We start from the raw sequence: 26,294 nt of genomic DNA on the forward strand, positions 1-26,294 counted from the left end.
CTTCTCATGGGTTCCCCCAACTTCTTATGGAACCTGTGCTAAGAACTCATTCATGCATGCAAGTATTCAATCATCCAACAAACACACATGGAACACTGGAATTTCTAGGCACTGGAGGTACAGGGGAGAGTGAAAAAAAATGTAATCAATCCCTGCCCCTGCCCCAAGGAAGCTTAAAACAGCAGCCTCAAAGTTCTCAAGGTTGTTCAGCAAGTTAAGGACCCAACATTGTCTCTATGAGGATGCAGGTTCAATCCCTGGCCTCGCTTGGTCGTTAAGGATCCAGCATTGCTGAAATCTGCGGGCATAGTCACAGATGTGGCTTGGATCCAGCGTTAACATGGCTGTGCTGTAGACTGCAACTGTAGCTCTGATTTGACCCCGAGCCTGGGAACTTCCATATGCTGCAGGTGCAGCCCTAAAAGAACAACAACAACAACAACAAAAAAAAACCCACAATGATTGAGCGCACTAAAGATAGAAATGGTAGTGATGTTTTTCCCACTCGACCTCCTGAGGTCCGTGGGGTGTCCTGATTCTCACCCTTCCTGAGCCTGGATGTTCACCAGAAGATAACCCAAGTGCATCCATTAAAGTTCAGACAATGGAGTCAGACAAAGCCGGGTCTGAATTCTGGCTCTTCTGTTCATTAGCCATGATATTGTGGACAAGCTTTTTTTTTTTTTTTTTCCTTGCTTTTTAGGGCCACACCCCCAGCATATGGAAGTTCCCAGGAGAGGGGTCAAAACATTGGAGCTGCAGCTGCCAGACACAGACACAGCCACATGTAATCCAAGCCACGTCTGTGATCTACACCACAGCTCACGGCAATGTCGGATCCCCGATCCACTAAGAGAGACCAGGGATCAAACCCGAATCCTCATGGATACTAGTCAGATTTGTTTCCTCTGTGCCACAACAGAAACTCCTGATATTTTCAAATATACACAAAGAGAGAGAAAAAAGAATAATGAATCCCCATGTATGTGGTCACCCAGCTGCAATCACAATAGTTTCCCCGCTTTGTTTCATCTACCATCCCCGACGATTTTATATTTTCCTGATAATTTAAAAAAAAAAAAACCTCAGTCGTCGTGTTAAATGAGTTCTTTAATTTCCGTGAATCTCAGTTTTCTACTTCACAAAAGAGGAATGATACCTCTTCCATAGGCTTTTTCATTTATTGGACAAAAATTTATGGAGTTGCTGCTATGAGCCAGCCCCATTCCTGCCATGGGGAATACAGCTGTGACAATGCAAAGCACTTGCTCTCATGGCATTACACTGTAGTGAAAGAGGCATAAATTAAACAATGATCAGGACAACTTCAGAGAACACAAAAGTTATGGAGAGAATAATGGGAAAACGCTAACAGTGGGTGACTTGGAGGCCAAAGCTAGACAAGGAAGTCCTCTCTAAGAAGGTGGTAATAGGGGTAAGAGGTGAGATGGAAGAGGTCTGGGAGCAGTGTGCTGTAGTCAGAGAGCACAGCATGTGCAAAGGCCCTGAGGCAGGAATGAGCTTGGCTATTTGAGAGGTGTTTTACATATAAAATAAGCTAATACAGTCAAAGCACTTAACACAAAGCCTAGCAAGAGCTCAAAAAATATTAGTTATTATCCCTTTAAGAGAGGACTCATCACAAGATGGTACACTGAAGTGTGTTTTAGAAACAGCTCTGGTGCCTTAGACCACTCGGCCATCCTGACACCTTCCAAAGAAGATATACAGACAGCCAAGAGGCACAGGAAAAAATGTCAACATCACTAATTATTACAGAAATGCAAATCAAAACTACAATGAGGTAGCACCTTATACAGTAAGAATGGCCATCATTAACAAATCAAGAAATAACAAGTGCTGGAGAGGGTATGGAGAAAAAGGTACCCTCCTTCACTGTTGGTGGGAATGTAAACTGGTACAACCACTATGGAAAACAGATGGAGGTCCCTCAGAAAACTAAGTATAAAACTATCATATGACCCAGCAATCCCACTCTTGGGCATATATCCAGACAAAACGTTCCTTGAAAAAGACACATGCACCCACATGTTCACTGCAACACTATTCACAATAGCCAAGACATGGAAACAACCTAAATGTCCACTGACAGATGAATGGATTAAGAAGATGTGGTATATATACATGACGGAAAACTACTCAGCCATAAAAAAAAAAATGCCATTTGCAGCAACATGGATGGAACTATAGGCCCTCATACTAAGTGAAGTAAGTCAAAAAGAGAAAGACAAATACCATATGATATCACTTATATCTGGAATCTAATAAACAGCACAAGTGGACCTACCTACAGAAAAGAAACAAACTCATGGGGACAGGGAGAACAAACTTGTGGTTGCCAACAGGGAGGGAGAGGGAATGGGATGGACGGGGAGTTTGGGGTTCGTAGATGCAAACTATTGCATTTGCAGAGGATACGCAATGAAATCCTGCTACACAGCACAGGGAACTGTATCTAGCCACTTGTGATGGAACATGATGGAAGATAACGTGAGAAAAAGAAGGTATATACATATATATACACAACAGAGAAGGAGGGTTCTCTGCAGCAGTTGTTATTTATTGACTCATTAATGATGGCCATTCTGACCACTGTGAGGTAGATTTCCATTTCTCTAATAATTAGTGATGCAGATACATATATATGTATGACTGGGTCACTTTGCTGTACAGCAGAAATTGACAGAACATTGTAAATCAACTATAATAGGAGAAATTAAAATCTTACCAAAAAAACACTCAAAAAAACAAAAAACAAAAAACTCCATAGTGCCAACTGGCTTTTTGGTTCAACTTAACACATCCTTTCTCCCCATCCAGCAAACATCTATACCAGAAGAAGAGGTAGTGTCACGTGATGCTTAAAAACACAGACCTCAGGGTCTGCCTGGCCATTTAAATGCTAGCTCCACCACTTCGGAGCTGTATGAACTTCAGACAAGTCACTTAACCTCTCTGACTTTGCCTTATCTGTCCTTAGGATGGTAAAAATAATAGTACGAACCCAATAAGGTCTTAAGGATTCAATGTGGTGAGTTTTAAAATGCTGTCTGTTCAGGTTACTGTTACTATGCCATGATCTTACATATCTCTCTTATATTTATATTTTCCTTTTTGCTTGTCCTTCTTAGAAAATTCCCAATTTTTCAACCTATTTATTTTTTTTTAATTTATTTTATTTATTTTTTTTATTTTTTTTGCTCATTGACAGATACATCTCTTGGTTGGTTTTTTGTTGTTGTTGTTGTTGTTTTGTCTTTTTAGGCTGCACCTGCGGCATATGGAGGTTCCCAGGCTAGGGGTCGAATCAGAACTGTAGCCACTGGCCGACACCACAGCTCACGGCAATGCCAGATCCGTAACCCACTGAGTGAGGCCAGCGATCAAACCTGCAACCTCATGGTTCCTAGTCGGATTCGTTTCCCCTGCACCACAACAGGAACTCCCTATTTATTTCTTTGATTGGAGTATCATTAATTTACAATGTTGTATCAGTTTCAAGTATACAGCAGAGTGATTCAGTTATACACACACATTCTTTTTCAGATTGTTTTCCCTTATAGATTATTACAACATATTGAGTATTGTTGCCTGTGCTATACAGTAGGTCCTTGTTGGTAATTTCCTTCAATTTTTAAAAAGTATTTGGAGGAGTTCCCATCATGGCTCAGTGGTTAACGAATCCGACTAGGAACCATGAGGTTGCGGGTTCGATCCCTGGCATTGCTCAGTGGGTTAAGGATCCGGCATTGCCGTGAGCTGTGGTGTAGGTTGCAGATGTGGCTCGGATCCCATGTTGCTGTGGCTCTGGTGTAGGCCGGTGGCTGTAACTCCGATCAGACCCCTAGCCTGGGAACTTCCATATGCCGAGGGAGAGGCCCTAGAAATGGTAAAAAGACAAAGAAAAAAAAGTATTTGGAATATCCCTTCCAGCATGGGACATCTGGGTGCCTTGGCAAATATGGATGAATGAATGAAAATCTACTTAGCCCTAGATATGATTGTACAGCCTCTTCAGACACTAAATCATGGATTTGCTTTTCATCTGACTCCTTGTAAATCCACTTAGGAATGGTCTTGGGGGGTTAAGGGTGGGGTGAGGCTGGAATAAGGATCTGGTCTCTCTGATGGATCCTGTGTCCTGAAGCTTTGAGTCGGCATTTCTTCTAAGTTTGGGCTGAGATCTCACTTGCTTGTTTTATGCCGTGAAATAAATCATGTAACATCAACCCTACTTCAAAAGGGGGGTTGCATGTTTGTATGGAACGTGAGGGTACTTTGTCCCATGAGTATGTTGAAAGCATCATCAGGACAGCAACTGGTTCCATTCCAACACTGACCAGGTGAATAATTTAGCGTGAATGTTTTCCTAAGCACTGGCAGATACTTCGTTTTTCTCTTTAGGGCTGCACCTGCAGCATATGGAAGTTCCCAGGCTAGGGGATGAATCAAAGCTGCAGCTATCATCCTATACCACAGCCACAGCAACTCAGGATCCTAGCTGCATCTTCGATGTAACTGCGATGTATTTGTGGCAATAGCGGATCCTTAACCCACTGAGCTAGACCAGGGATCAAGCCCGCATCCTCATGAATACTAGTTGGGTTCATTTCCAGTGAGTCACAATGGGAACTCCGGGAGACACTTTTTATAAGGCGGCAATAAAGGCTTTGTAATTGCTGCTGACTGACTTAGTTTAGGGTTGTTTCCAGCCTTTGCCACATCATTAAACAATACTACCCAACCAAAATTCTACTATCAAGTTGGCTGTACTAACTATAATGTTGTAGGATTGGATCCTGGAGCAGCAAAAGGGACACTGGTGAAGAAACTAGTGAAAATTCCAAGAATATCTACAGCTTAGCTAAAAATAACATATTTATGTTGATGTCTTAGTGTGGACAGGTGTACCATAGTCATGGAAGATGTTAACATGAGGGGAAAGTGGGTGAGAACTCTGTGTGCTATCTTTGCCACTTCTCTATAAATATAAAATTATTTCTCAATTAAAATTGTATTTCAAAAAAAAAGTGCACTTTTAACACAGACAAGATGAGAAATGTTGATTCAGGTTGTATCCTCTCTCCACAGCCCCTCAGTCAGATCCCCCGTTCTTTGTTGTTGTTGTTTTTTTAACCTTTTCTAGACTATTTATTTATGTATGTATTTATTGAAGTATAGTTAATTTACAAGGCTATGACTTTCTGCTGTACAACAAAGCAACCCGGTCATATATGTACCCACATCCATTCTTTTTCAGATTCTTTTCCCACACAGATTATCACAGAATATTGGGTAGAGCTCTCTGTGCTACACAGCAGGTCCCTGTTAGCCAATCATTCCATATACCTCCGTGGGTATATGCCAATCCCAAACCCCCAGCATCCCCCATTCGTAATACTAAAGGCAGCCTATGTTTACCCTGGACTCCCAAACGTAATGGAGGTATCGTTGGCAAGCAGGGAGTCTGGGGTCAGGTAGACAGAGTATGTTCGCAGCACTTGAAGACAAAATGTGCCTTCAAAAGCAAACTGTAATTACACAGAAGCCAAGGAGCATTTGCAGAAAATCACTATCTCATCCAAATCTACATCCTGTTAATCAAAGAGGTCGAAGCGCTTTGATTATCAGACTAAATATTTTTAGGCAATATCACTGAATGCCTGGAAAGACCGTGAACGGCATCTGCTGCAGAAAAAATCCATCTTCAGATGGAAAGGCAACTCCAGCATATCACAGGCAAATTCAACCACAGGAGACTGATGAAAGGGGGACAAAATTTTCCCCTCTTGAAGCTTTCTCCTCCCTATCTGCCTTCACCCTAGCCTTTATCTGCTCTCCTCCATCCAAATATCCAGATTTCTAGACTGTTGATTCTCTCAGCATTTGAACAAAGCATAAAGGAAAGAGGAGGAGAGATAAGTAGATGGAGATGATGATTCTCTTAAAGCAAAGTCAAGCAGGTCATTGAACAGAGATGAAAATAGCATTTAAGTTGGGACTATAGAATTTCCAGTCAAATCTGGTAACTTGAATGTTTAGTGAAGAAAAACATCCTAAAAATGGCAAGATGTGCCCCTTCTTACTGTATCACAAAGAGATACGTCTTTCCATTTTTATAGTGGTGAGTCTTTGTAGCTCCCTAATGTCCAGAAAAAGGTTTTATATTCAATGCATGCATTCTAATTCTGGCATCAAAAGCTGGTCCTACTTTTATCAGACTGTATTCCTTCTCTCCTAGTTCTCTAATGGCCACAGCGGGGCCTGGTAACTGCCTGGCTTCTTGAACCCTTAATAACTGATAAATATTGGTCATTTAGTCCTATCTTCTCAGTAAACTCCCCAAATCATTTTTTCTTCTGAACAAGAAAATTTCCCCATGTGTCTTCAATATATAAATAGCTCCTATAAATCAATAAAAAGACAAACAAATCATTACAAGGAAATATTATCATTATGAACTACTAAATTAATTTGTTACATAAATTAAACATATTAATATAAATCTGTGGAAAAGCTATATGCTTCTTTTCTAGATATTCCCAAAAACACAAATAAATGGGTATTGGACCAATCTAGCCAGAGTATATTAAATTAACATCTATGGTAATTCTGAATGTTCCATTGTGGAGCAGTGGGTTAAGGATCAGTGATGCCACAGCTGTGGTGCAGGTTGCACCTGTGGCAAGGATTTGACCCCTGGCCCAGGAACTTCCACATGCCAAGGGTGCAGCCAAACAAAATAAAGAAAAAAAAAACTATGGTAATTCTTATGAAAATGCATTCTTTGTAATGTTACATCTGAAATTCTCCCCTGCAGCTTACCAGGAATGCCCTGGTGTAATTCCATCCAGTAGAATATCACAAGACACATTTTTTCTTGGTATAAAGTATGGATTACTGAAGCACAAATATAAACTAAAAGCAAGAATCATAAATAAACCAAGTTATCCTGTCCCAAGAGATTTCTGAACCACTCAGTGCCTAGACACCTATCTCTGAACAGTAATTTATTTTCAATACAACTTGGAAAAAAAATCCCTACTAAAGCAAGATTCTTCAATGTCGTCTGCCCTCTTACTTGATGGAACAGTGAGTCTTGGGTGACTTCAATGAGTCTGTGATTCATCTGAGTGCTGATTCAAAATCATCCTAATGATTAAAACTTCAAATAAGAAACTTTTAACAGCTGCCTTTTACAGTCAGGGACTCAACACCATTTCAGCTTTCTCTACTCCATGGTCACAATCACTTGCTTACGAGGTTTGGAACCCACTTATACCTAGGTTCAACTTATTTCCCAGTGCATTCTGAAAGAGAACGTGCTCATTTCCATCAAAGCCAGAACTGGGTATAGCAATTGCCACATCAGAGCGCAATTTATCATATCTTTTGGGGCTGTGAGATTTAGTCATAAAACTTGCAACAGCTGGTGTATTTTGCTTTAAAATATGACAATTTCTCCTATCATCTTATGATCCAATCCATAAATAATATCAAATTATTTAATATAATGAAACCTAAGACATTTTACTCATTTCAAACCTATTTTCAAACCATGTACACAATGACTTTGCAAACATACTGAAACATTCCAAGGCCGTGAACAATGATCACCATGCAGAATCAGAGAATTTGCATTACCCAAGTCAGATCCCACAGGTTTATTCCTCTAACTGTTGAGCATGAACATTTCAACCAAACAGTCCAAGACTATGATTCGGCAAATAAAACACCAATGCAACTTCTGGTGGAACTTTAGCAAAGGCGACCCAGACTAGAAAATGTGCAATGCCAGAACTGTTTCTGTTTTTAAGAACCTCCAGCCACAACTGAATGCATCCTTTGAAGTGTCTGGCTTTTGTTCTTTTAAACCAAGCCCTCCACATTACTTTAATGTGGGGGTTACTTGAAAACATAATTGCTAGGAATAACCATGGTAGTACAGTACTGTCAAAAATGAAACAATCTTGTTTTTCCCCACTCCTATTAGTGTTATCACCTCCGTAATGTATGTATGTATACAGACCTTTGAAAAGAAAGAAACTTGGGGGGACCATATTGAGGTTCCCATGTATGCTCTATCAGCTAAAGAATACCTATTGAAACACAATAGAGAATGCAGCTTTTTTTCTTCCTGGAAGAACAATGGAACAATTTGATGCTGTTGAATCACACATGCACACCCCAAACTAACATAACTGGACACCCCACACACACATATGCATACACACACGTGTCCATGCACACACACAGAGTTTGTGGGCTATAGCTATGAAACTCTAGCTTTATGAAACATAAATCTAATTCTTCTGAACCAGTATCTGTTAACTGAAAGCAGCATGAAACCTAAAAGTCACAACTGATCTAACTCACGAGGCAGACAGATAAATGAATGAACCATTGGTTAAGAGATCATCCAGTCAGGATGAACCAGCAAATTGGGTTAGCCAGCAGACTTAGCATCTAAGATGAATCAACCAAGTAATCCATTGGTTAACTAAGTACCCAACCATGATGAACCAACCATGAGGACCATTAGTTAATAGATCAACCAAGATGAACCACCCCAATAGGCTATTAGTTAATAAAAGAACCAACCATGAGAAAGCAACCAAGCAGATCACTCTTTAACAGAGCATCAAACCAGGTGAAATCTGATGATGCCACACATGGTTTGAACCAAGAGAGATAAACGAAAACTTCTTAGTCACCAAAGAGAAGCTCTTGATGGCCTAAAACACACATCATGAAATCTGGAGGTGGAAGCACCACATGGCCACCACATGGGACTGGAAACGGATTGCACAGCTGTACTCACGGAGATTGTTTATGGGGGTTCTGGTATCCATGTTCTCATAATGCTGGACGTGGACCACGATGTTGAGGTCTCTCTCCATGTGATCAGGGTTGCAGTGGCCCTGGGGCCTCATGACATCCGCAAGGGCCCTGAAAGAAGAGAGAATTTAAATCTACTCATTCAAAACAATAACTGGCACCTGCTTGCTCTGAGCACTGGGCTTATAAACAAAAGACAAGATGCCTTTCCTTCATGGAGCTGCCATTCTACTTAGAGCTGGAGGGAAGAAAAAGACATAAGTAGGCAAATAAGATCAAGACAAATAGAGATTACATAAGGACCTCATGAAAAAGAGTCTATGTGCTTCTCACGATGGCTGTGTAATAGCAGTGGTAACTATCGGATAACACCTGATAGAGTGGTTGAGAGGATTAAGTGATTAATATATGTAACGTGCCTGCACCCCCACAAGTTTAGTCTCCCTTTATAACTAACCCTAGGTATCAACACATCATGTCCAGCAATGACCCATTTATTGAGTACCTACCATAAGCGAGATGCTATAGCACCAGTCACATTATATGCCTTAATTCAACAAGCAGCATATTAACACCTTATGTGGGTTACAATACCTTCTTTGCAGATGAGTAAACAAAGGCTCAGAGAGGTGAATTAATCTGCTCAAGGTCACATAGCCAGTAACTGGTAGCACAGGGATTTGAACCAGAGTCTCTAGTCACAGCCCTTCACACTGCACTGGGTTTCCTGCAGCTGTGGAGATTTGGTGTGAACCGTCACATGCCATGCTGGGGTCCCTCTTAATCAGCAGGGGGATGGAGGGAAAGCATAGAACCTGGGGGATCAGATGTGTTTCAGGCCCTTTTCTTTTTATCACCGTATTTAATCCCCTTGACATTTACCCAAGGGTCAATACTCCTATCACTCTTTCACAAATAAGGAAAAAAGCTAGGGATGTTTAAGTGACTGTATTAGTTTCTGAGAGTTGTTATAACAAAGGACCACAAACTAGGTGACTGAAAACAACAGAAATGTATTGAATCATGGCTCTAGAAGCTACAAGTCCAAAATCAAGGTGTTAGCTGGGCCAAGCTGCCTCAGAAGCCTATAGGGGAATCCTTTCTTGCCTCTTTCTAGCTTGGGCTGGAAATCTTTGGTCTGCATTGGTTTGCAGCTGCTTTGCTCCAGTCTTTGCCTCCGTCTCCCCAGAGCATTCTCTCTGTGTGTCTGTCTTCACAGAATATCTTCTTATAAGGACACCAGACATATTGGATTAGGGGCCCATCCATTATGACGTTATCTTAACTAACTACATCTGCAACCCTCTTTTTTCCAAATAAGGCCACATTCCAGGGAAGGGGGCTAGTTAGGACTTCAACATATCTTTTGGGAGGGAGCACAACTCAACTTATAAAAGTGACCTTCACAATCAAATATCAGCTTAGGAAAGAAGCTTGGTGTTCGCACATAAAACAGAGCAGAGATAACTATCAAACAGATATGCACCTAAGGTCGGTTATCACCAAGCCATTGTTTTTCCTCTTTGTCTACCTCCATGTGTTTCTTTAGAGGTCTAAATATTCTTAATAGAGATACACTGGACCTTGAATAATGCAGGGGTTAGGGGCACAGTCAAAAATGTGCCTGTGATTCATAATCAGCCCTCCTTATATTCAGTTCTTCCTTATTCACAGTCCTTTCATATCCCACATCCACAGAGACCATCAGCCACAAATCACATAATATTTCAGAATTTAATGTTTTTGGTTTTTTTTTGTTTGTTTGTTTGTTTGTTTTTTGTCTGTGCCCTTGGCATGTGAAAGTTCCCAGGCCAGGGGATTCAACCCATGCCACATCAGTGACAACGCAGGATCCTTAACCAGATGAACCACCAGGAATTCCTGCAGAATTTACTGTTGAAAAAAAAAAGTGTATAAATGGACCCACGCAGTTCAAATCCATGCTGTTCAAGAGTCAACTGTATAACATGGTAGCTATTGCTGTATATATGTGTATCTTTCACTCACTTGCAACTGCTGCTTATTATTCCCCTATATTTCACTTACCTGCAGAGATAACTGTCTCAATATGAAACAACTAGTACAGCAGAGGAAGTGTCCAATCAGAAAGGATGGCAGCTGAAGCATCCAGCTGTTTCATGGGGTGGAGGAACTCCGCAATCAGAATGGATGCCTGCTGAAGCATCCATGGCGATCCAGCAGATCAGCCCAGCATATCTATATCCCTGACTAGGGACACCTAGATGGTCACCAGCAGCCTGCTTCTATGAACAACACTACACTAAACACCCTCATCCAGGCCTCCTCTTGGACCAGGGAGAGATTCTCCAGGGCACATACCTACAAGGGATCCTGCCATGTTTTAGGGTATATCCAGATGTTCTCAACTAATGGGAACCCTCCAAGCCCACATCAAGGGAGGCAGAGAAGGAAGGTGAGGCCCCCATGTACCAGCGGACCCAGTCTGCCTGCTGAGATTTACCCCACTACAGTAATGATTCTCAAACAGGCGTCAGCCAACCAGCTGCAGCAGCATCACACGGGAATTCGTGAAAGTGCAGATTTTCAGATCCACCCCGACCTGACCTGCTGACTCAGGAACTCCAGGAGTGGGGCCCAGCTTCTGCATTTTCACAGGCAGTCTGTGAGTCTGTGTTAAGGAAATAAAGGCCCTGAGCTTGGGGGGAATGGTTGCTCACAGGAGGATGGGGCAAATAGCCAAGAAACACAGGTAATGACAAGGGACAGATGTATTTACAATAGCCAAGATGTGGAAACAACCTAAATGTCCATTGACAGAGGAGTGTATAAAGAAGATATGGTACATATACACAATGGAATATTACTCAGCCATTAAAAGGAAAGAAATAATGGCATTTGCAGCAACATGGATGGACCTAGAATTACCATGCTAAGTGAAGTCAGTCAGACAATGAGACATCAACATCAAATGCTATCACTTACATGTGGAATCTAAAAACAGGACACAATGAACTTCTTTGCAGAACAGATACTTACTCAAAGACTTTGAAAAACTTATGGTTTTCAAATGAAGCTGGTTTGGGGGTGGGGGGATGCACTGAGGGTTTGGGATGGAAATGCTATAAAATGTGGTTGTGATGATTGTTGTACAACTATAAACATAATAATATTCATTGAGTAATTAAAAAAAAAAAGAAGAGACAGATGTGAGACACAGGTCAACACAGAAAGATTCCACATGAATTAGGGGAAAGACTGAGTCTGCTAAGAGACAAAAGAATCAGAGCTCCCATTCATTCATTTAACAAATATTTACTGCTTACTAGGTGCCAGGCCCTAGCCAAGGGTACAGAAGAGGACAAGATGGACAAGGTTACTGCCTTCATGGAACTTATGGTCTAGGACAGAGGATTTTTAAAATATGCATTAAATAAATAATAAAAATTTAAAATATGTGTTAAATAAACAAGGGCTGCAAAAATAAAGTATGACATGATCAAGACAAACGGGTACATAGCAGCAGTATTCACAGTAGCCAAAAAGTGCAAACAACCCAAATCAACTGAGGAGCTGATAAACAAAATGTGTTCACGGGGAGTGTAAACAACCCAAATCGACTGATGAGCTGATCAATGAAATGTCTTATATGAGGAGTTCCTGTTGTGGCTCAGCAGGTGAAGAACCTGACTAGTGTCTGTGAGGATACAGGTTCAATCCCTGGCCTCATTCAGTGGGTTAAGGACCCTGGGTTGCTGCAAGCTGCAGTGCAGGTCACAAATGCAGCCTGGATCTAGCATTGGTGTGGCTGTGGTGTAGGCCGGCAGCTGCAGCTCTGACTGGACCCCTAGCCTGGGAACTTCCATATGCCACAGGTGTAGGCCGGCAGCTGCAGCTCTGACTGGACCCCTAGCCTGGGAACTTCCATATGCCACAGGTGTAGCCCTAAAAAGACAAAAAAAAAAAAAAAGGTGAGATCCTGCTGGGTAGCACTGGGAACTATGTCTGGTCACTTATGATGGAGCATGATAATGTGAGAAAAAAAAATGTATACATGTATGTGTAACTTGGTCACCATGCTGTACAGAAGGAAAAAAAAAAGAATGTATTGGGGAAATTTAAAAAAAATAAAATAAAAATAAATGTTGCAGGGAATAGAACATTATTCAGCCACAAAAAGGAATGAAGTTGTGATCCCTCCTACAACATGAATGAAACCTGGAAACATGATGTGCAGTGAAAGAAGCCACACACACAAAGCCATATCCTACATGATTCCATGTACATAAAATGTTCAGAATACAAAGATCCTCAGAGACGGAAAGTAGTCATGGGTTGCCAGGAGCTGGGAGCATGGGAGGGGGAAATGGGAAGTGGCTGCGAATGAGTGAGGGGGTTACTTTTAGGATGATGAAAATGTTCTAGAACTACACAGTGGTGATGGTTGCTCAAATTTCTGAATATACTAAAAAACCACTAAATTGTACAATTTAAAAAAAAAATTCTAAATAAACAGAGAGACGAGGTGATCAGGAAAAGCCTTCCTGAGGAGGTGACATTTGAGTGGAGCCCTGAACCATGAGATGGAGCTGGTCACATAAAGAGGATGAAAGAATATTCCAGGAGTTCCTGCTGTGGCACAAAGGGATCAGCAGTGTCTCTGCAGCACCAGGATACAGGTTTGATCCCCGGCCAGCACAGTGGGTTAAAGGATCTGGCATTGGGGTAGGTTGCAGCTGCGGCTCAGATCTGACCCCTGGCCTGGGGAACTCCCTATGCTTCAGGACAGCCAAAACAGGGGGGAAAAAGAAAAAGAAAAAGAAAATGGGGAAGGAATATTCCATGCAGAGAGGGAAGGAAGTGCAAAGGCCATGAGGCAGGAAACAGTTCCAGTGTCTGAGGGACATGGACTATGGCAAACAAGGAGAGCATTACAAGGTGTGGAACCCATTTTCCAGGCTGAAAAACTGCCCAGGCTAACCCAGGTAATCAGTGGAGAGAGTGAAATACAATCCTGAATGTCTCTGAAATAAGAGTTCAGGCTCCTTTCTACTCTGTGCAGAAAGGAGGGCCTGAAACTCCAAGTGTTTTAAACAATGGGCAGATGCCTTAAAAACAAATATCCCTTGGAGTTCCCCTCGTGGTTCAGCGGTTAACGAATCCGACTAGGAACGGTTAGGTTGAGGGTTCAATCCCTGGCCTTGCTCAGTGGGTTAAGGATCCAGCGGTGCCATGAGCTGTGATGTAGGTGCAGACGTGGCTGGGAGCCCACGTTGCTGTGGCTGTGGCATAGGCCGGTGGCTACAGCTCTGATTCGACCCCAGCCTGGGAACCTCCATATGCCACAGGTGCGGCCCTAGAAAAGACAAAAAAAATTAATGAATAAATAAATAAATAAATATATATATATATATACACACACACACACACATATATATATGCTTTTTTCCCTCTTCTGAACAGGTTCTTTATATGCGCTTCAGGGGATCTTCGAATCCTTCTGGAACTGAATGGAAATTTTTTCTGCATTCTTCTTGAACAAGAAGCCATAGCTTTCACCAGATTCTCTTAGGAGTCTCCCCAAATTTTCAAGATATTCAGACTTGCAAGAGGACAGCAGAGGAAGTGATCAGAATGGTTGTCCATGAACTTGGTCAGCACTGCCATCAGCAGATTCCCTGAGCTGCTTCTGAGTGCCAAAATTCACCGAATTCACCCAAAAGCCAAGGGTACTTTTTCCCCACCTAGCCCTCCCCAGAGCAGGTGGAGGAGAAGGGGATTCTTTGAGCCTCTATATCTTGGACAAGGAGTCTTCAAGATGTGGTTCACGCACTCAGGGACTGCCTACGATAATTTTGCATGGGGGAAGGAAATATGAGAACTTCTGTGTAATGTCTTTAGCTATTAAAAATGAAAAGGAATTTAATATGTGAATCCATGCTGGTGCACTTGGAATACTCTGGTCAGATGGTGAGAATCGGGAATCCTGGACCACAAAGGGTGGCTGACAGTGGTACCATCATTCTGGCCCATCATCTGTACTGCAGTTTGTGCACCCCTAAAGGGGATCTGCAGGCAAGGTACCTACTTCACTAAGCTAAACATGACTATGTGGATATCTGGCTTTAAAATGTTCCCCATAACAAAACCACAGCCTGGAGACAACACTGATGAAATAAGCACAGGAAAATGACAGACTGGACTCGCCTCTTCAACAGTTTCTCACAAGGTTAAGCCAAGGGGGTGGAGAGAATGGGATGGACTGGGAGTTTGGGGTTGGTGGATACAAACTGCTACATTTAAAATGGAGAAGCAATGAGGTTCTACCGTATAGCGCAGGGAACTCTATCCAGTCTCTTGGGATAGCCCATGATGGAAGATAATATGAGAAAAAGAATGCATTATATGTACGACTGGGTCACTATGCTGTACAGCAGAAACTGACACAACACTATAAATCAACTATACTTTAATAAAAATAATTTTTTTTGAAGTTCCCATTGTGGCTCAGCGTAAACAAATCTGACTTGTATCCATGAAGATACAGGTTTGATCCCCGGCCTTGCTCAGTGGGTTAAGGATCCAGCGTTGCTGTGACCTGTGGCATAGGTCGCAGACACGGCTCAGATCTGCCTGTGGTGTAGGTCAGCAGCTGTATCTCTAATTCGACCCCTAGCCTGGGAACCTCCATATGCCATGGGTGTGGCCCTAAAAAGACCAAAATAATCATAATAATAAAATTTTTAATGATGATCCATTTGGATCAAAATGAAGTCACCCGAATATAATCAAAGCTCTTGTGAAGAATATTCAAACTATGGATTTATTTATGAATGCTGAGTTTCATCCTTACTACATGTTAGGCTCTAAGATGTGAGCAAATGATTGCATGAAGTCATCACCGTTAGCAACAAAATGTAAATATTTATTTCACCTTCAGCTCAGTTTCAAATTTCCGTTCTTATGTAGCCTTTGTAGTGTACCTCATAACTGTTTGCTAGTGTGTGCATATACTTAGGAGTAAAACAAACATGCATGCATTGGAGTGCATACTACAACACATGTTACAAATAGGGACATGTTTTTATAGTGGAATCTAATAAAAATGATACGAAAGAACTTATTTATAAAACAGAAACAAATTCACAGACTTTGAAATCAAGCTTATGGTTACCAAAGGGGAAACCATGGTAGGGAGTGGGGGGAGGGACAAGTTATAAGGATGGCTTAACACATACACACTACTGCACCTAAAATAGATAACAAACAAGGACCTACTGCATAGCACAGGGAAATCTACTCAATATTCTGTAACAACCTATATGACCAAAAAAAGGATGGAGATATATATATATATATATACATATATATATTTATAACGGATTCACTTTGCTGCACACCTGAAACGAATACAACATTGTAAGTCAACTATACGCCAATAAATCTTTTTTAAAGAGGGACATGTTTTTAAAAATTAGTGAATTAGATAATGGAAAGGACAAGCTATGTGCTACAAGCCAAATATATACCCAAGGAATTGGTGTTTATGTGTGGCACATAGTTTGGTGCTTCTCAAAGTTAAATGTGCGTTCAGATTACCTAGGCCATCTTGTTTAGATACAGATTCTGATTCAGGGCAGGGCCTGAGATTCTACTCAAGCTCCCAAAATGACCAGCTCCCTCTCGGCTGCTGGTCCACAGGCCACACTCTGAAGACCAAGATCCTAAAGGTTCTGTGACAGTAAATTTTGTGTCAGCTTGACTGGGTGCCACAAGGTACCCAAAGATTTGGTCCAACATTATTCTGAATGTACCAGAGAGGGCATTTTTGGATAAGATTAACACTTAGAGGTTGACAGACTCAGGAAAGCAGAATGCCCCACATAAATATGGGTGGGCTTCATCCAACAAGTTGAAGGCATGAATAGAACAAAAGGCTGAACATCGCCCCAAGTAAGAAAGAATTTTTCTGCCCGATGGCCCTCAAACAGGGATGTCAGCACATCCCAGTTCTATAGCAACCTACCAGGTTTCAGACTCAAACTGGGACATTGACTCTGCAGATTTTGGACCTCCTAGCCTCTATTAGAAAGAGGAAATTCTGCACAATAAATCAATAGATAGATGGATAGATAGATCTCCTATAGGTTCTCCTTCTCTGGAGAACCCTAATATAGGCACCATATTGAAGAAACTACACTTTTTCTTGATATCCTTTAATCCAGTTCCAATCATTATGTGAAACATTGCCATATTTGGAGTTCCCGCTGTGGCTCAGCAGTAAAAAACCCACCTAGTATCCATGAGGATGCGGGTTCAATCCCTGGCCCCACTCAGTGGTTTAAGGATCCCGCACTGCCGCAAGCTGCAGTGTAGCTCACAGACTCGTCTCCAATGTGGTGTTGCTGTGGCCGTGGCGTAGGCCGGCAGCTTAAGCTCTGATTCGACCCCTATCCCCCTAGCCTAGGAACCTCCATATGTTGCAGGTGTGGCCCTAAAAAGACACAAAAAAAATTTGCCATTTTTGAGGTTGAAGATGATGGAATATTGGCAATTTCATAAGGTGCAACTTGGTATCACTTCACATGATTTATTTGTGTGCCACCTTCCCCCTGCCATCTGGCTGTCAGCTCTGTGCCTGCTCTATCCACTGCCCTCTCATAGCTCTCAGCCCAGTGCTAGATATATTGTAGGTAATCAATAAATACCTATTGAATGAATATACGAATGGGCAAACAAAGGACTGAACAAGGAGATATGTTCTTATGTCAAGTAAACCAGGATATCAGAAATCAGAAGAATTCCTATGGGCCAAGTACTGTCCTAGGCAATCAGGTTATACCAGGGCGGGGTGGGGGAGCTGTTAGCATCCTTGCAGGCCTTACTGTGAAAGAGAATGGATGGAGACAGATAATAAACTAGTAAACCAGTCCATTAGTAAGTTCGTTTCAGACTCTAATGTGAAATGAAGCAAATAACATTGAGTGATGGGCTGGAGGGGACAGGGGGGCACTGATAAGTAAGGCTGGCTGGTCAGGGACAGCTTCTCAGAGAAGGTGACATTGAACTGAGACCTGAATGTTGAGGAGGAGCCAGTCAGAGAAGCTGAGGCAAAGCCAACACAACTCTAAGGCAGCAATGAGCTTGGCATATTTGAGGAACTAAAAGAAAAGGCTGCATCCCTTTTCTTCCCAATTACAGTGAGCAAATAAAAGACCCCAACATTTCCAAACAGAGCTCAGAGGTCCAGCATCTTACTCCAAAGTCTCTAGGGGTTCCAAGGTCTAAACTACATTCTGACTTTCAAACAATGGAATAGGATTCCTGAGAATTGCCTTTTGCACCAGAAACATCATTTATTTTTCAAGGATCTAAGGGCAATAGACATGCAATAACTTTCTGGTGCAGTGGTTTACACAGGTGTAGACATTCACCCAAGCTCATCAAACTGTACACATAAATGTGTGTGCATTTTCTTGTGTAAATTAGACCCCAATGAAGTTGATTTTTTAAATGCAAGCACTTGGTGCCCGAAATGAAGCAAACATGTTCTGCAAGGAAAAGTCATTTAGAGACTTTTCCATGGCCAATAATATATGCATTCATGGGTTTCTCCAGCCTGGGGAGCTGGTGGAAGCCACAGGATAACCACCAATGGGTAAGAAAAAGGGGAAGTAAAAGGGAGATTGGAACAAGAGAGAAAAGGCTAAGGAAGGAAGAACATTTATCACTTGATGCCATTTCTTCGCAAGAGGCTTCAGCTCCTATGAAGCATGTTTGAAAAACACACAGGCCATTGTGCTATGTAATTTGCCACTTGGATTTGTGATTCTGTTGAAGGTGGGCAAAATAATGACATATGTTCCCTACTGACTTCAAGTGCAGAGAGCTTCAAACATGCATCCCTGCCCCCAAGGTCATTTCTCACCAATGCCTCCGCCAAGAGGGCTGGCCCTGCCAGGGGCAGATGCAGAAAACATTCTTAGTCTTGATCTGACAGCGGCTCCTTGAACTGGCCCTGATGCTGCAGAGATTCCAGTCCTGCATGGTTTTGCTCCAAGGCAGTGTAGCCTAGCGGTCAGGCACCAGGGCTAAGGCCACAGAATGTCTGGACCTGAAGTTCAACTCCAGTGGCCAGGGGCTTACACATGCTCTTGGAGAGCAATCTGTGCCTATCTTAAGGCTGACCTCCTTGGGAGGGGCACGAAAAGTCAGGAGAATTTACACAGAAGTTTATGTAAAATAACCAAACCAGCAAGTATTCTTCAACATCATCTAGGCTAACACTGGAAATGCATCTAGGGTAATCGTCCACTGTCACCTCGCCTCTTCTGAACCTGCCGTCCCCTCTTCTAAGATTAAATGCAAGCCCAGAGAGGTACGAGACTTGGCCAATGTCACACAGCTAAACAGACATAGGAGAGCAAGGGCTATACACAGAGTTTCAGACCACACCATCATCCCCTTCAGGAGATAACGAGTAGAAATTTCCAACAATAAGGATGACGGTAAAGGGTGATAGTCATTGAGCAGTGACCATAGGGCAGGGCCTGTGCTAAGAACTTTCCCCCCGAATCCCAACACAAGCCTATGTATGACATAGGGACCGTCATCATCCCATTTTACAGACAAGAACCTGAGACTCAGAGAGGTGAAGAAACCTGCCCCAAATCACACAGCTATTAAGTGGCTGCACTGAGACTGCATCTGGAGCCATCAGACTTGAGTCCATTTCTGCTAAGATCTGCCTGGTGGCCCCTCTGGGGACTGCAGGCAACATAACTAAGAGATGGGCTGGGGCCAGGGGCGGGGGGAGAGAATGGCACCTGGGATGAACCCGAGAGGGTCCAAAAGAGAACCATCCCCACTCAGTAGCAACCAACAGCTGCCATTCATCTTTTTAGGTTTCACTAAAGCACAGTTGATTTACAAGACTGCGATCATTCCTGCTGCATAACAAAGTGACTAAGGCATACACGTGCACACCTCCACACAGCTCCCATTTTTAAATGCAGGCCCAGGATTACCAGACCTATCAATGTCTCAAGAGAAATCAGAAATCTGGATTTCTGCGTCAACCTCCCAGTTTTTAGTGGTTGGCATTTGGTTCTAAGTTGGTCTTAAAACACTAGAGACTAAAGAGATTTCACAGCCAAACACAGTGAGCCTTGCCTGGATCCTGGTTTGAAAAACCAAGCTTGAAAAGCCATTTCTGGTACACGCCTGGGGAAAACAGTAATATAATGGGCTATTTGATGATGATATGGAATTTTTGTTCTTTTTCTTGGGTATGATACTGGAATTGTATTATGTGGGAGAATGTCCTTGTTCTTAGGAGATCCACGCTGAAGGATTTAAGGATGGAGTGTCATGTCTGCAACTTATTTTCAAATGCTGCAGCCAAAAAACAAAGGAAAACAAGGGAGGAAAGGAGGGAAAGAGAGAGGAGGGGGAAAAGGAAGGGAAGAAGGAAGGCCATTCAGAGAGAGAGAGCGAGCCATAAAGCAAGCATGATAAAATACTAATAATTTTTTATCTAAAGTCGTAGTTCCCAACCGCAGGTGATTCTTCCCCTGGATGACTCCTGTCAATGTCTGAGGACACTTTTTACTGTCCCCACCGTGGGGAAGATGTTACTGGTACCTAGAGAGTAGAGTCCAGGGATGCAGCCAGACTTCCTGCAATGCATAAGATAGCCCCCCACAGCAAATTATCCTCCAGCCCCCAGTGTCAAGAATCCCAGTCAGGGAGTTCTCACTCTGGCACAACAGGGTCGATGGTGTCTCTGCAGCAGCAGGGATGTGGGTTTAATCACTGGCCCCGCACAGAGGGTTAAGGATCTGGTGTTGCCACAGCTGTGGCACAGATCACAGCTCTGGCTTGGATTCAATCTCTGACCCGGGAACTCCATAAGCCATGGGGTGGCCAAAAAAAGCAAAAAAAATAAAAAATAAAAATAAAAAAGGGTGCCAAAGGGAAGAAAACCTGCCCTAGATAAATGATATATAAAATGGAGTTTATGTTTATTCTTCTTTCAAGTGTTTTGTATATTTAAAATGTGTCACAATAAAACACTGAGGGAAAACTTCAAAATAAGAATACATAAATAGGAGTTCCCACTGTGGCACAGGAAATGAATCTGACTAGTATCCATGAGGACGCAGGTTCAATCCCTGGCCTTACCCAGTGAGTTAAGGATCCAGTATTGCCCTGAGCTGTGGCGTAGGTCACAGACACGGCTCGGATCTGGCATTGCTGTGGCTGTGGCATAGACCAGCAGCTACAGCTCAGATTTGACCCCTCACCTGGGAACCTCCCTATGGCACAGATGCAGCCCTAAAAAAAAGAAGACAAAAAAAAAAAAATACATAAATAGAGATACCTTGTTGGAGTTCCCATCGTAGCGCAGTGGTTAACGAATCTGACTAGGAACCATGAGGTTGTGGGTTCGGTCCTTGCCCTTGCTCAGTGGGTTAATGATCCGGCATTGCCGTGAGCTGTGGTGTAGGTCGCAGATGCGGCTCGGATCCTGCGTTGCTGTGGCTCTGGTGTAGGCCGGTGGCTACAGCTCCGATTAGACCCCTAGCCTGGGAACCTCCATATGCCGCGAGAGCGGCCCAATAAAGGGCAAAAAGACAAAAAAGACAAAAAAAAAAAAAAAAAAAAAAGAAAAGAAAAGAAAAGAAAAGAAATACCTTGTAGACCAAAGAAAATGTGTCTGCATGGTTTGGTACCTAAAGCCAGCCACCTTTTTCAATCACCTCTTCTCTGATAAATGGTGATAGAATGTGGCTGCTGTTACAGATGCTGAATGAGCATCTTATAGTTCTCCTAACTTCCCAGGTGAGGCCTGAGTATGCTTCATTGCTATCTTTCCCCCTTTTTAGCCCTAATCGGCTCAGAAGGAAGCAGGCAATGTGCCCAGCACTCTGAACTTGGAAACTGACATCACCAAACACAAGCACGCTGGTGACCAGGAGCGGTCAGTGTGTGATGTGAGAGCAGCACATGTTGCAAGTCTTTGAGGAGGAGGTACTTTGATAAGAATAAACTCCCCATCCTAGTGACCCTAGAATGCTCAAGCTCTGGCCAGCAGGTTAATCTCACCTGGAAACCACACTCTAGCCTCTCTGATGCCAAGCTTGGTGTGCTGGTCTCACCCAAGCATCCCAGGGCCCAGTGCGGGCAAAAGTAAATGAGACCATTGTTGTGGCTAAGACTTGAGATGATTAACTGCATCAGCAAAGCAGAATGCACTCAGCAAGTACTGAGGCAGCCCTTAGGACCACAGAAATACATATAAAGGCTACACACACAGGGGGTAACTAACAACACAAAGTAACTAAGAGTCACACTGGATGAATTCATCCATTCTCAACCCAGTAAAAGATTCCCAAATCTGGACCAGTGTTTCTCCAAGTGTGGACCACCTCACATGAACCATTCAGGGAGGTGGTTGAATGATGATTTCTAAGGCCCAGATGGATGGATGCAGAATCTCTCTGGACCAAACTCGATGATGTGCATTTTAAGAAGCTCCCCAAATTCTGCCACTCGCTCAAGCTGAAAATGTCTGCCCCAGACACAGCTGAAACCAGGGGACCAAGGATTGCAAAATTTTCTGTGTGACCTTGAGCTAGCCACCCAACCTCAGCGATGATTTGCTCCTGTGTGAGAATTAAAATAGCACCTGCCTCATAGCTGTACAAAGTAAATGAGACAATGTTTACACACACGTGTGCGTGCACACACACACACACACACCCTTAGTATAGTGCCTGGCACCCAGAACTTGCTCAGCAAATGTTACTTCCTTTCCCTGGACAGTGATTGGCTGAACACTGTAAAGCCTGGAGAGCTTTACAAAAGTATGGCTGCTGAGGCTCCACCCTAGAAATTCTGATTTGAACCATCTAGGGTGCAGCCCCTGGCAACAGAATTTGTGAAAAAGCATTCCAGGTGACCCTAAACATCAGCCAAGGTTGAAAACCATAGCTTGGGAGTTGCCAGTAAAAATCAATCATCCTTTCAGGAGTATGTACTTCCGCTGCATTCTGGAACTCCCGAAATGTATACAATGTGTTGAGTCTCTATTTCCCCAGAACTGGGTACCCCTAGATTCCTTTCCTGACCTTTCCTGGTACCTGCAGAAGAATGTGGCTGCAGCCTGCTGGGCTGGAGTAAGCGGAGCTGTAAGGGGGCAAGACCAGGAAATGGAGTCCCCGCCAGCCTGAAGACCGCAACACTTTCTCCCATGGATGCCCAAAGGTTTGCTCCCCTCCACACTTTCCCACCCCAAAACAAGAAGGGATCCTCTAAGCCCGGGTTGCAAAGGGCTCAAAGGAGATTTGAGCAGAGGAATTCACCGAAATCTGCAAGACAGCCTACCCATCCCCGGGTGAATCTCCCTACCAAGGAACAGTCGCTGCCGCAGGCTTGCTTCCATATCTCATTCTCACCTTAACACAGACCCCTGGCAAGGGCTGCGCCGGGTGTGGGAGAAGGGAGTGAAACCACCGCGCAGGTGGGGTAGGCAACCAGGCACCCTGGGGTTGCAGGAGGTGGGCGGGGCCTGCGCTTTACTCTTTTTGAGCTTTCTTGAATCCCCTGGGAGCTTACTTCTGCGGTTTCCAGACCTCACCCTCCAACCACACCTCCCTGCGGACCCAGGCCGAGAGGAAGTTCCTCACCTCGTCCCCCAAATCCCTCCCGTCTAGGGGGGTAAAAATCATCGGATACTCTGCGTATAAATAGAAAGTAATTACTAGTGAGGTGGTGATGTTCCTTCTCCTATTTTTGGTGGGTCTCTTTGTTGAGATTTTTTAGGCAGGCACACGGAGCGCGTGCAGACACACGCGCGCGCACAGGCCGGGTATGTGTGTGTGTATGTGTAGGGGCGACACATGGCGACTCTGTAGCCCATATTCTGAAAGAGAATAAACCCTGCACCCCAGTCATCCAGCTGTTCGCAAGCCGCCTGCCACTCTTCAACCCCGCCCGGACCTCATACCAACCCCTGGCCTCTGCCCAGCCGGAGGCTGCGTCCTCGCCACCGCATCCTCCGCCTCCAAAGTTACTAGGTTGTATGAATCGATTTAGACACTTGGGGGAAAAAAAGAAAAAGGCAAATAGCTCCATTAATTCCCAAATGCCTTTTCCCATCTGCTGTGACTTGCTCGTGCTGGGACTTGCATAATGAATAAGGCAAAAGGGAAAGTTGACGAATCAGGGCGGCTGGGGGGTAAAGGCGCGCGGGGAGGGGGGCTCCAGACCTGGAAGGCCGCGCTAGCCCGGGCACTGGGCGCAGCACGCAGCTGCCCCGGGCAAGAAGAGGTGGCAACGGGAGAGAGAGACGTGGGGGTTAAGGGAGGGAGGGGACCAGCAAGGTCCCAATTCCAGGGGAATTGCGCTCGGGGAAAGCGAGGCGGCCGCTCCAAGCAAAGCTTTTGTTCTCGCCCTCCCGCACTCTCCACCTCCCTCGCCACATTTTCGCGAGTCGTATGAGTTGCAGGCGGCACACACTCCTTGCTTGCCTCCCTCCCTCCTTCCCGCACACACGCGCGCGCGGTCTCACACACGCCCCCCTTCCCTTTCGGGCTTGCTGGCCTCTGTTTACCTAGGAGCTAGTATCTGCAGTCCGAAGGCTGGACCCTCTGCCCAAAACCTAAGACTTCGGAGCCAGGGGCTCCCAGTCTGTGTCTCAAGCCGGCTTCAATCCTCGGCGGGAGAGGGCGGCAAGAGGGCGAAGGGGTTGGAGACAACCCCCACAACACACACACACACACACACACACACACACACACACACGCTCTTATCCACACCTGTGCTGAGCCCAGCGCCCCCTCTCCGCGCTTTCAGCCCAAGTTGGCTGCCCGGGAGACATCCCCTTGCGGAGAGGCCAGGGTGGGGTGGGGAGCGCCATTGCCTCCCGGAAGGTGGAAGGGGAACGGCGCCCGAAGGGGGGAGGCGGGAGAGGGGGAGGCAGCCCACCTGGACATGTGCTCCCTTTGGGGCCGGTGCGCCTTCTCCAGCCCCAGCTTGGTGAAGATGCCCACGAGCACCATGACGGCCACCACCCCGCAGATGATGTAAACGATCAGATTGGTCTTGTCCTTGGTAGGGTCATGCAAGGGGTCGTCCTTGCGCGCGGGGGGCTTGCCAGTGTTGAGCCAGAGCGGAGTGTCGTAGTTGGTGCAGGTGCTCTGGTTCAGTCGCCGCTTCTTAAACGTGCAGCAGAACCGGAAGCCACAAGTCCCGCAGCAGAAGATGAAGTCGCCCGAGCTGCAGTTGAACGGCGGGTCCCACTGGCCCATGACATCGAAGTAGCCCCGGCAGAAGTCCGGCGTGGGCGCCCGGGTCGGGGGCGCGTCCGAGACCCCCACGCCCTCGCCGACCTCTCCCGAGGCGGCCCCGGAGCGGTTGCCCCCCGCCAGCACCACCACGCCGCCCAGCTGCGCCAGCTGCCCGTGCCCCGCTCGCTCCTGCGCCCGGCACACGCGGGCGCACAGCTCGGTGAGGAAGCAGCCGAGGAGCAGCCGGAGGACGCGGCGCATCGTGTCTCCCAGCCCGGGTTCGGCCACTTGGCCGCTGCTGGAGCCGCTGCAGCCGCCTCTCGAGGCGCGGCCGAAGCTGCCGAGGCTGCTGCCGGGGGCTGCGAGCCGCCGCGGGCCGCACATGCAGGGAGCGGCGCGGGGCGCTCGGTGGTCGGCGGCCACTGCGCTCGGCTCAGCCCGCGTTCGCCTCCAGCGCGCCGCGCGCCGAGGGGCCGGCCGGGGAGGAGCGCGCCGGGCCGGGCGGGGGGAGGAGGAGCGGGGGCAAGCACGGGGTGCAGGTCCGGCTGGCTACAGGGGGAGGCGGGGGCCGGAGAGCAAGGGCGAGTCGTTCCTTCCGCGCCTCCCCTCAGCGGGCGGCTCCGGACTCGCCGCCCCGCGCCCGCTCACAGGATCCCTCTCACCTCTCCAGCTCGCCAAGTGCGCCGGAGAGAGCGAAGCGACACTTGTGGAATGAAGGGAGGGCAGGAGGGAAGGGGGAGGGGGAGGAGGGCGGGCAGAGGAGGCGCGGGGGGAGCGGAGGGGGGAGGAGGGGGCGGGCGCGAGCTCGAGGCGGGCGGGGGCGCAGGAGAGGTGCCTCGGGCCGGCGGGCGGGCGGGAGCCAGTTGGGGGGCGTGCAAAGCTGAGCGGGGCTGGCGGGTGGAGGGGAGCGAGCTCTCGCAGCCGCCGAGGCTGAAGGCACAGCTCGGATTTCCCGGCAGGTGGAGGACGGCGGCGGGACCTCCCGCGCCCTCTCTGGGCGGGAGCAGTGGCTCAGACCTGTTCAGGGCGCAGAGGCGGCTCCGCCCGCGGCTTTTTCCCGGGGTGCGTGCGCAGGAGCTGCGGCTCGAGTCGGCTCATCAGGGTAAGGGTGACTCGAAAGGTTTAGGGACAGACTAAGTAGCTTCCACTCCAAGACAGACTCGG

At 45.6% G+C, this 26,294-nt stretch overlaps 1 protein-coding gene across 3 annotated transcripts in view; it reads right to left on the reverse strand.

Moving 5' to 3' along the window:
- SHISA9 (shisa family member 9) overlaps window positions 1-25,570 on the reverse strand; it is a 306,320-nt gene extending 280,750 nt beyond the window's left edge. For all 3 annotated transcript variants that reach the window (XR_002342419.1, XM_021086588.1, XM_021086587.1), the window contains exons 1-2: window positions 24,829-25,570; window positions 8,843-8,970 (exon numbers count right to left, since the gene is read on the reverse strand). Coding sequence is in view for 2 of the 3 variants with exons in the window: in XM_021086588.1 (XP_020942247.1) it covers window positions 8,843-8,970; window positions 24,829-25,514 (814 nt within the window). In the remaining variant the exon portion in view is untranslated. The remainder of the gene's footprint in view (window positions 1-8,842; window positions 8,971-24,828) is intronic.

The sequence above is a fragment of the Sus scrofa genome, chromosome 3, assembly GCF_000003025.6.
Source record: "Sus scrofa isolate TJ Tabasco breed Duroc chromosome 3, Sscrofa11.1, whole genome shotgun sequence".
Taxonomy (NCBI): domain Eukaryota; kingdom Metazoa; phylum Chordata; class Mammalia; order Artiodactyla; family Suidae; genus Sus; species Sus scrofa.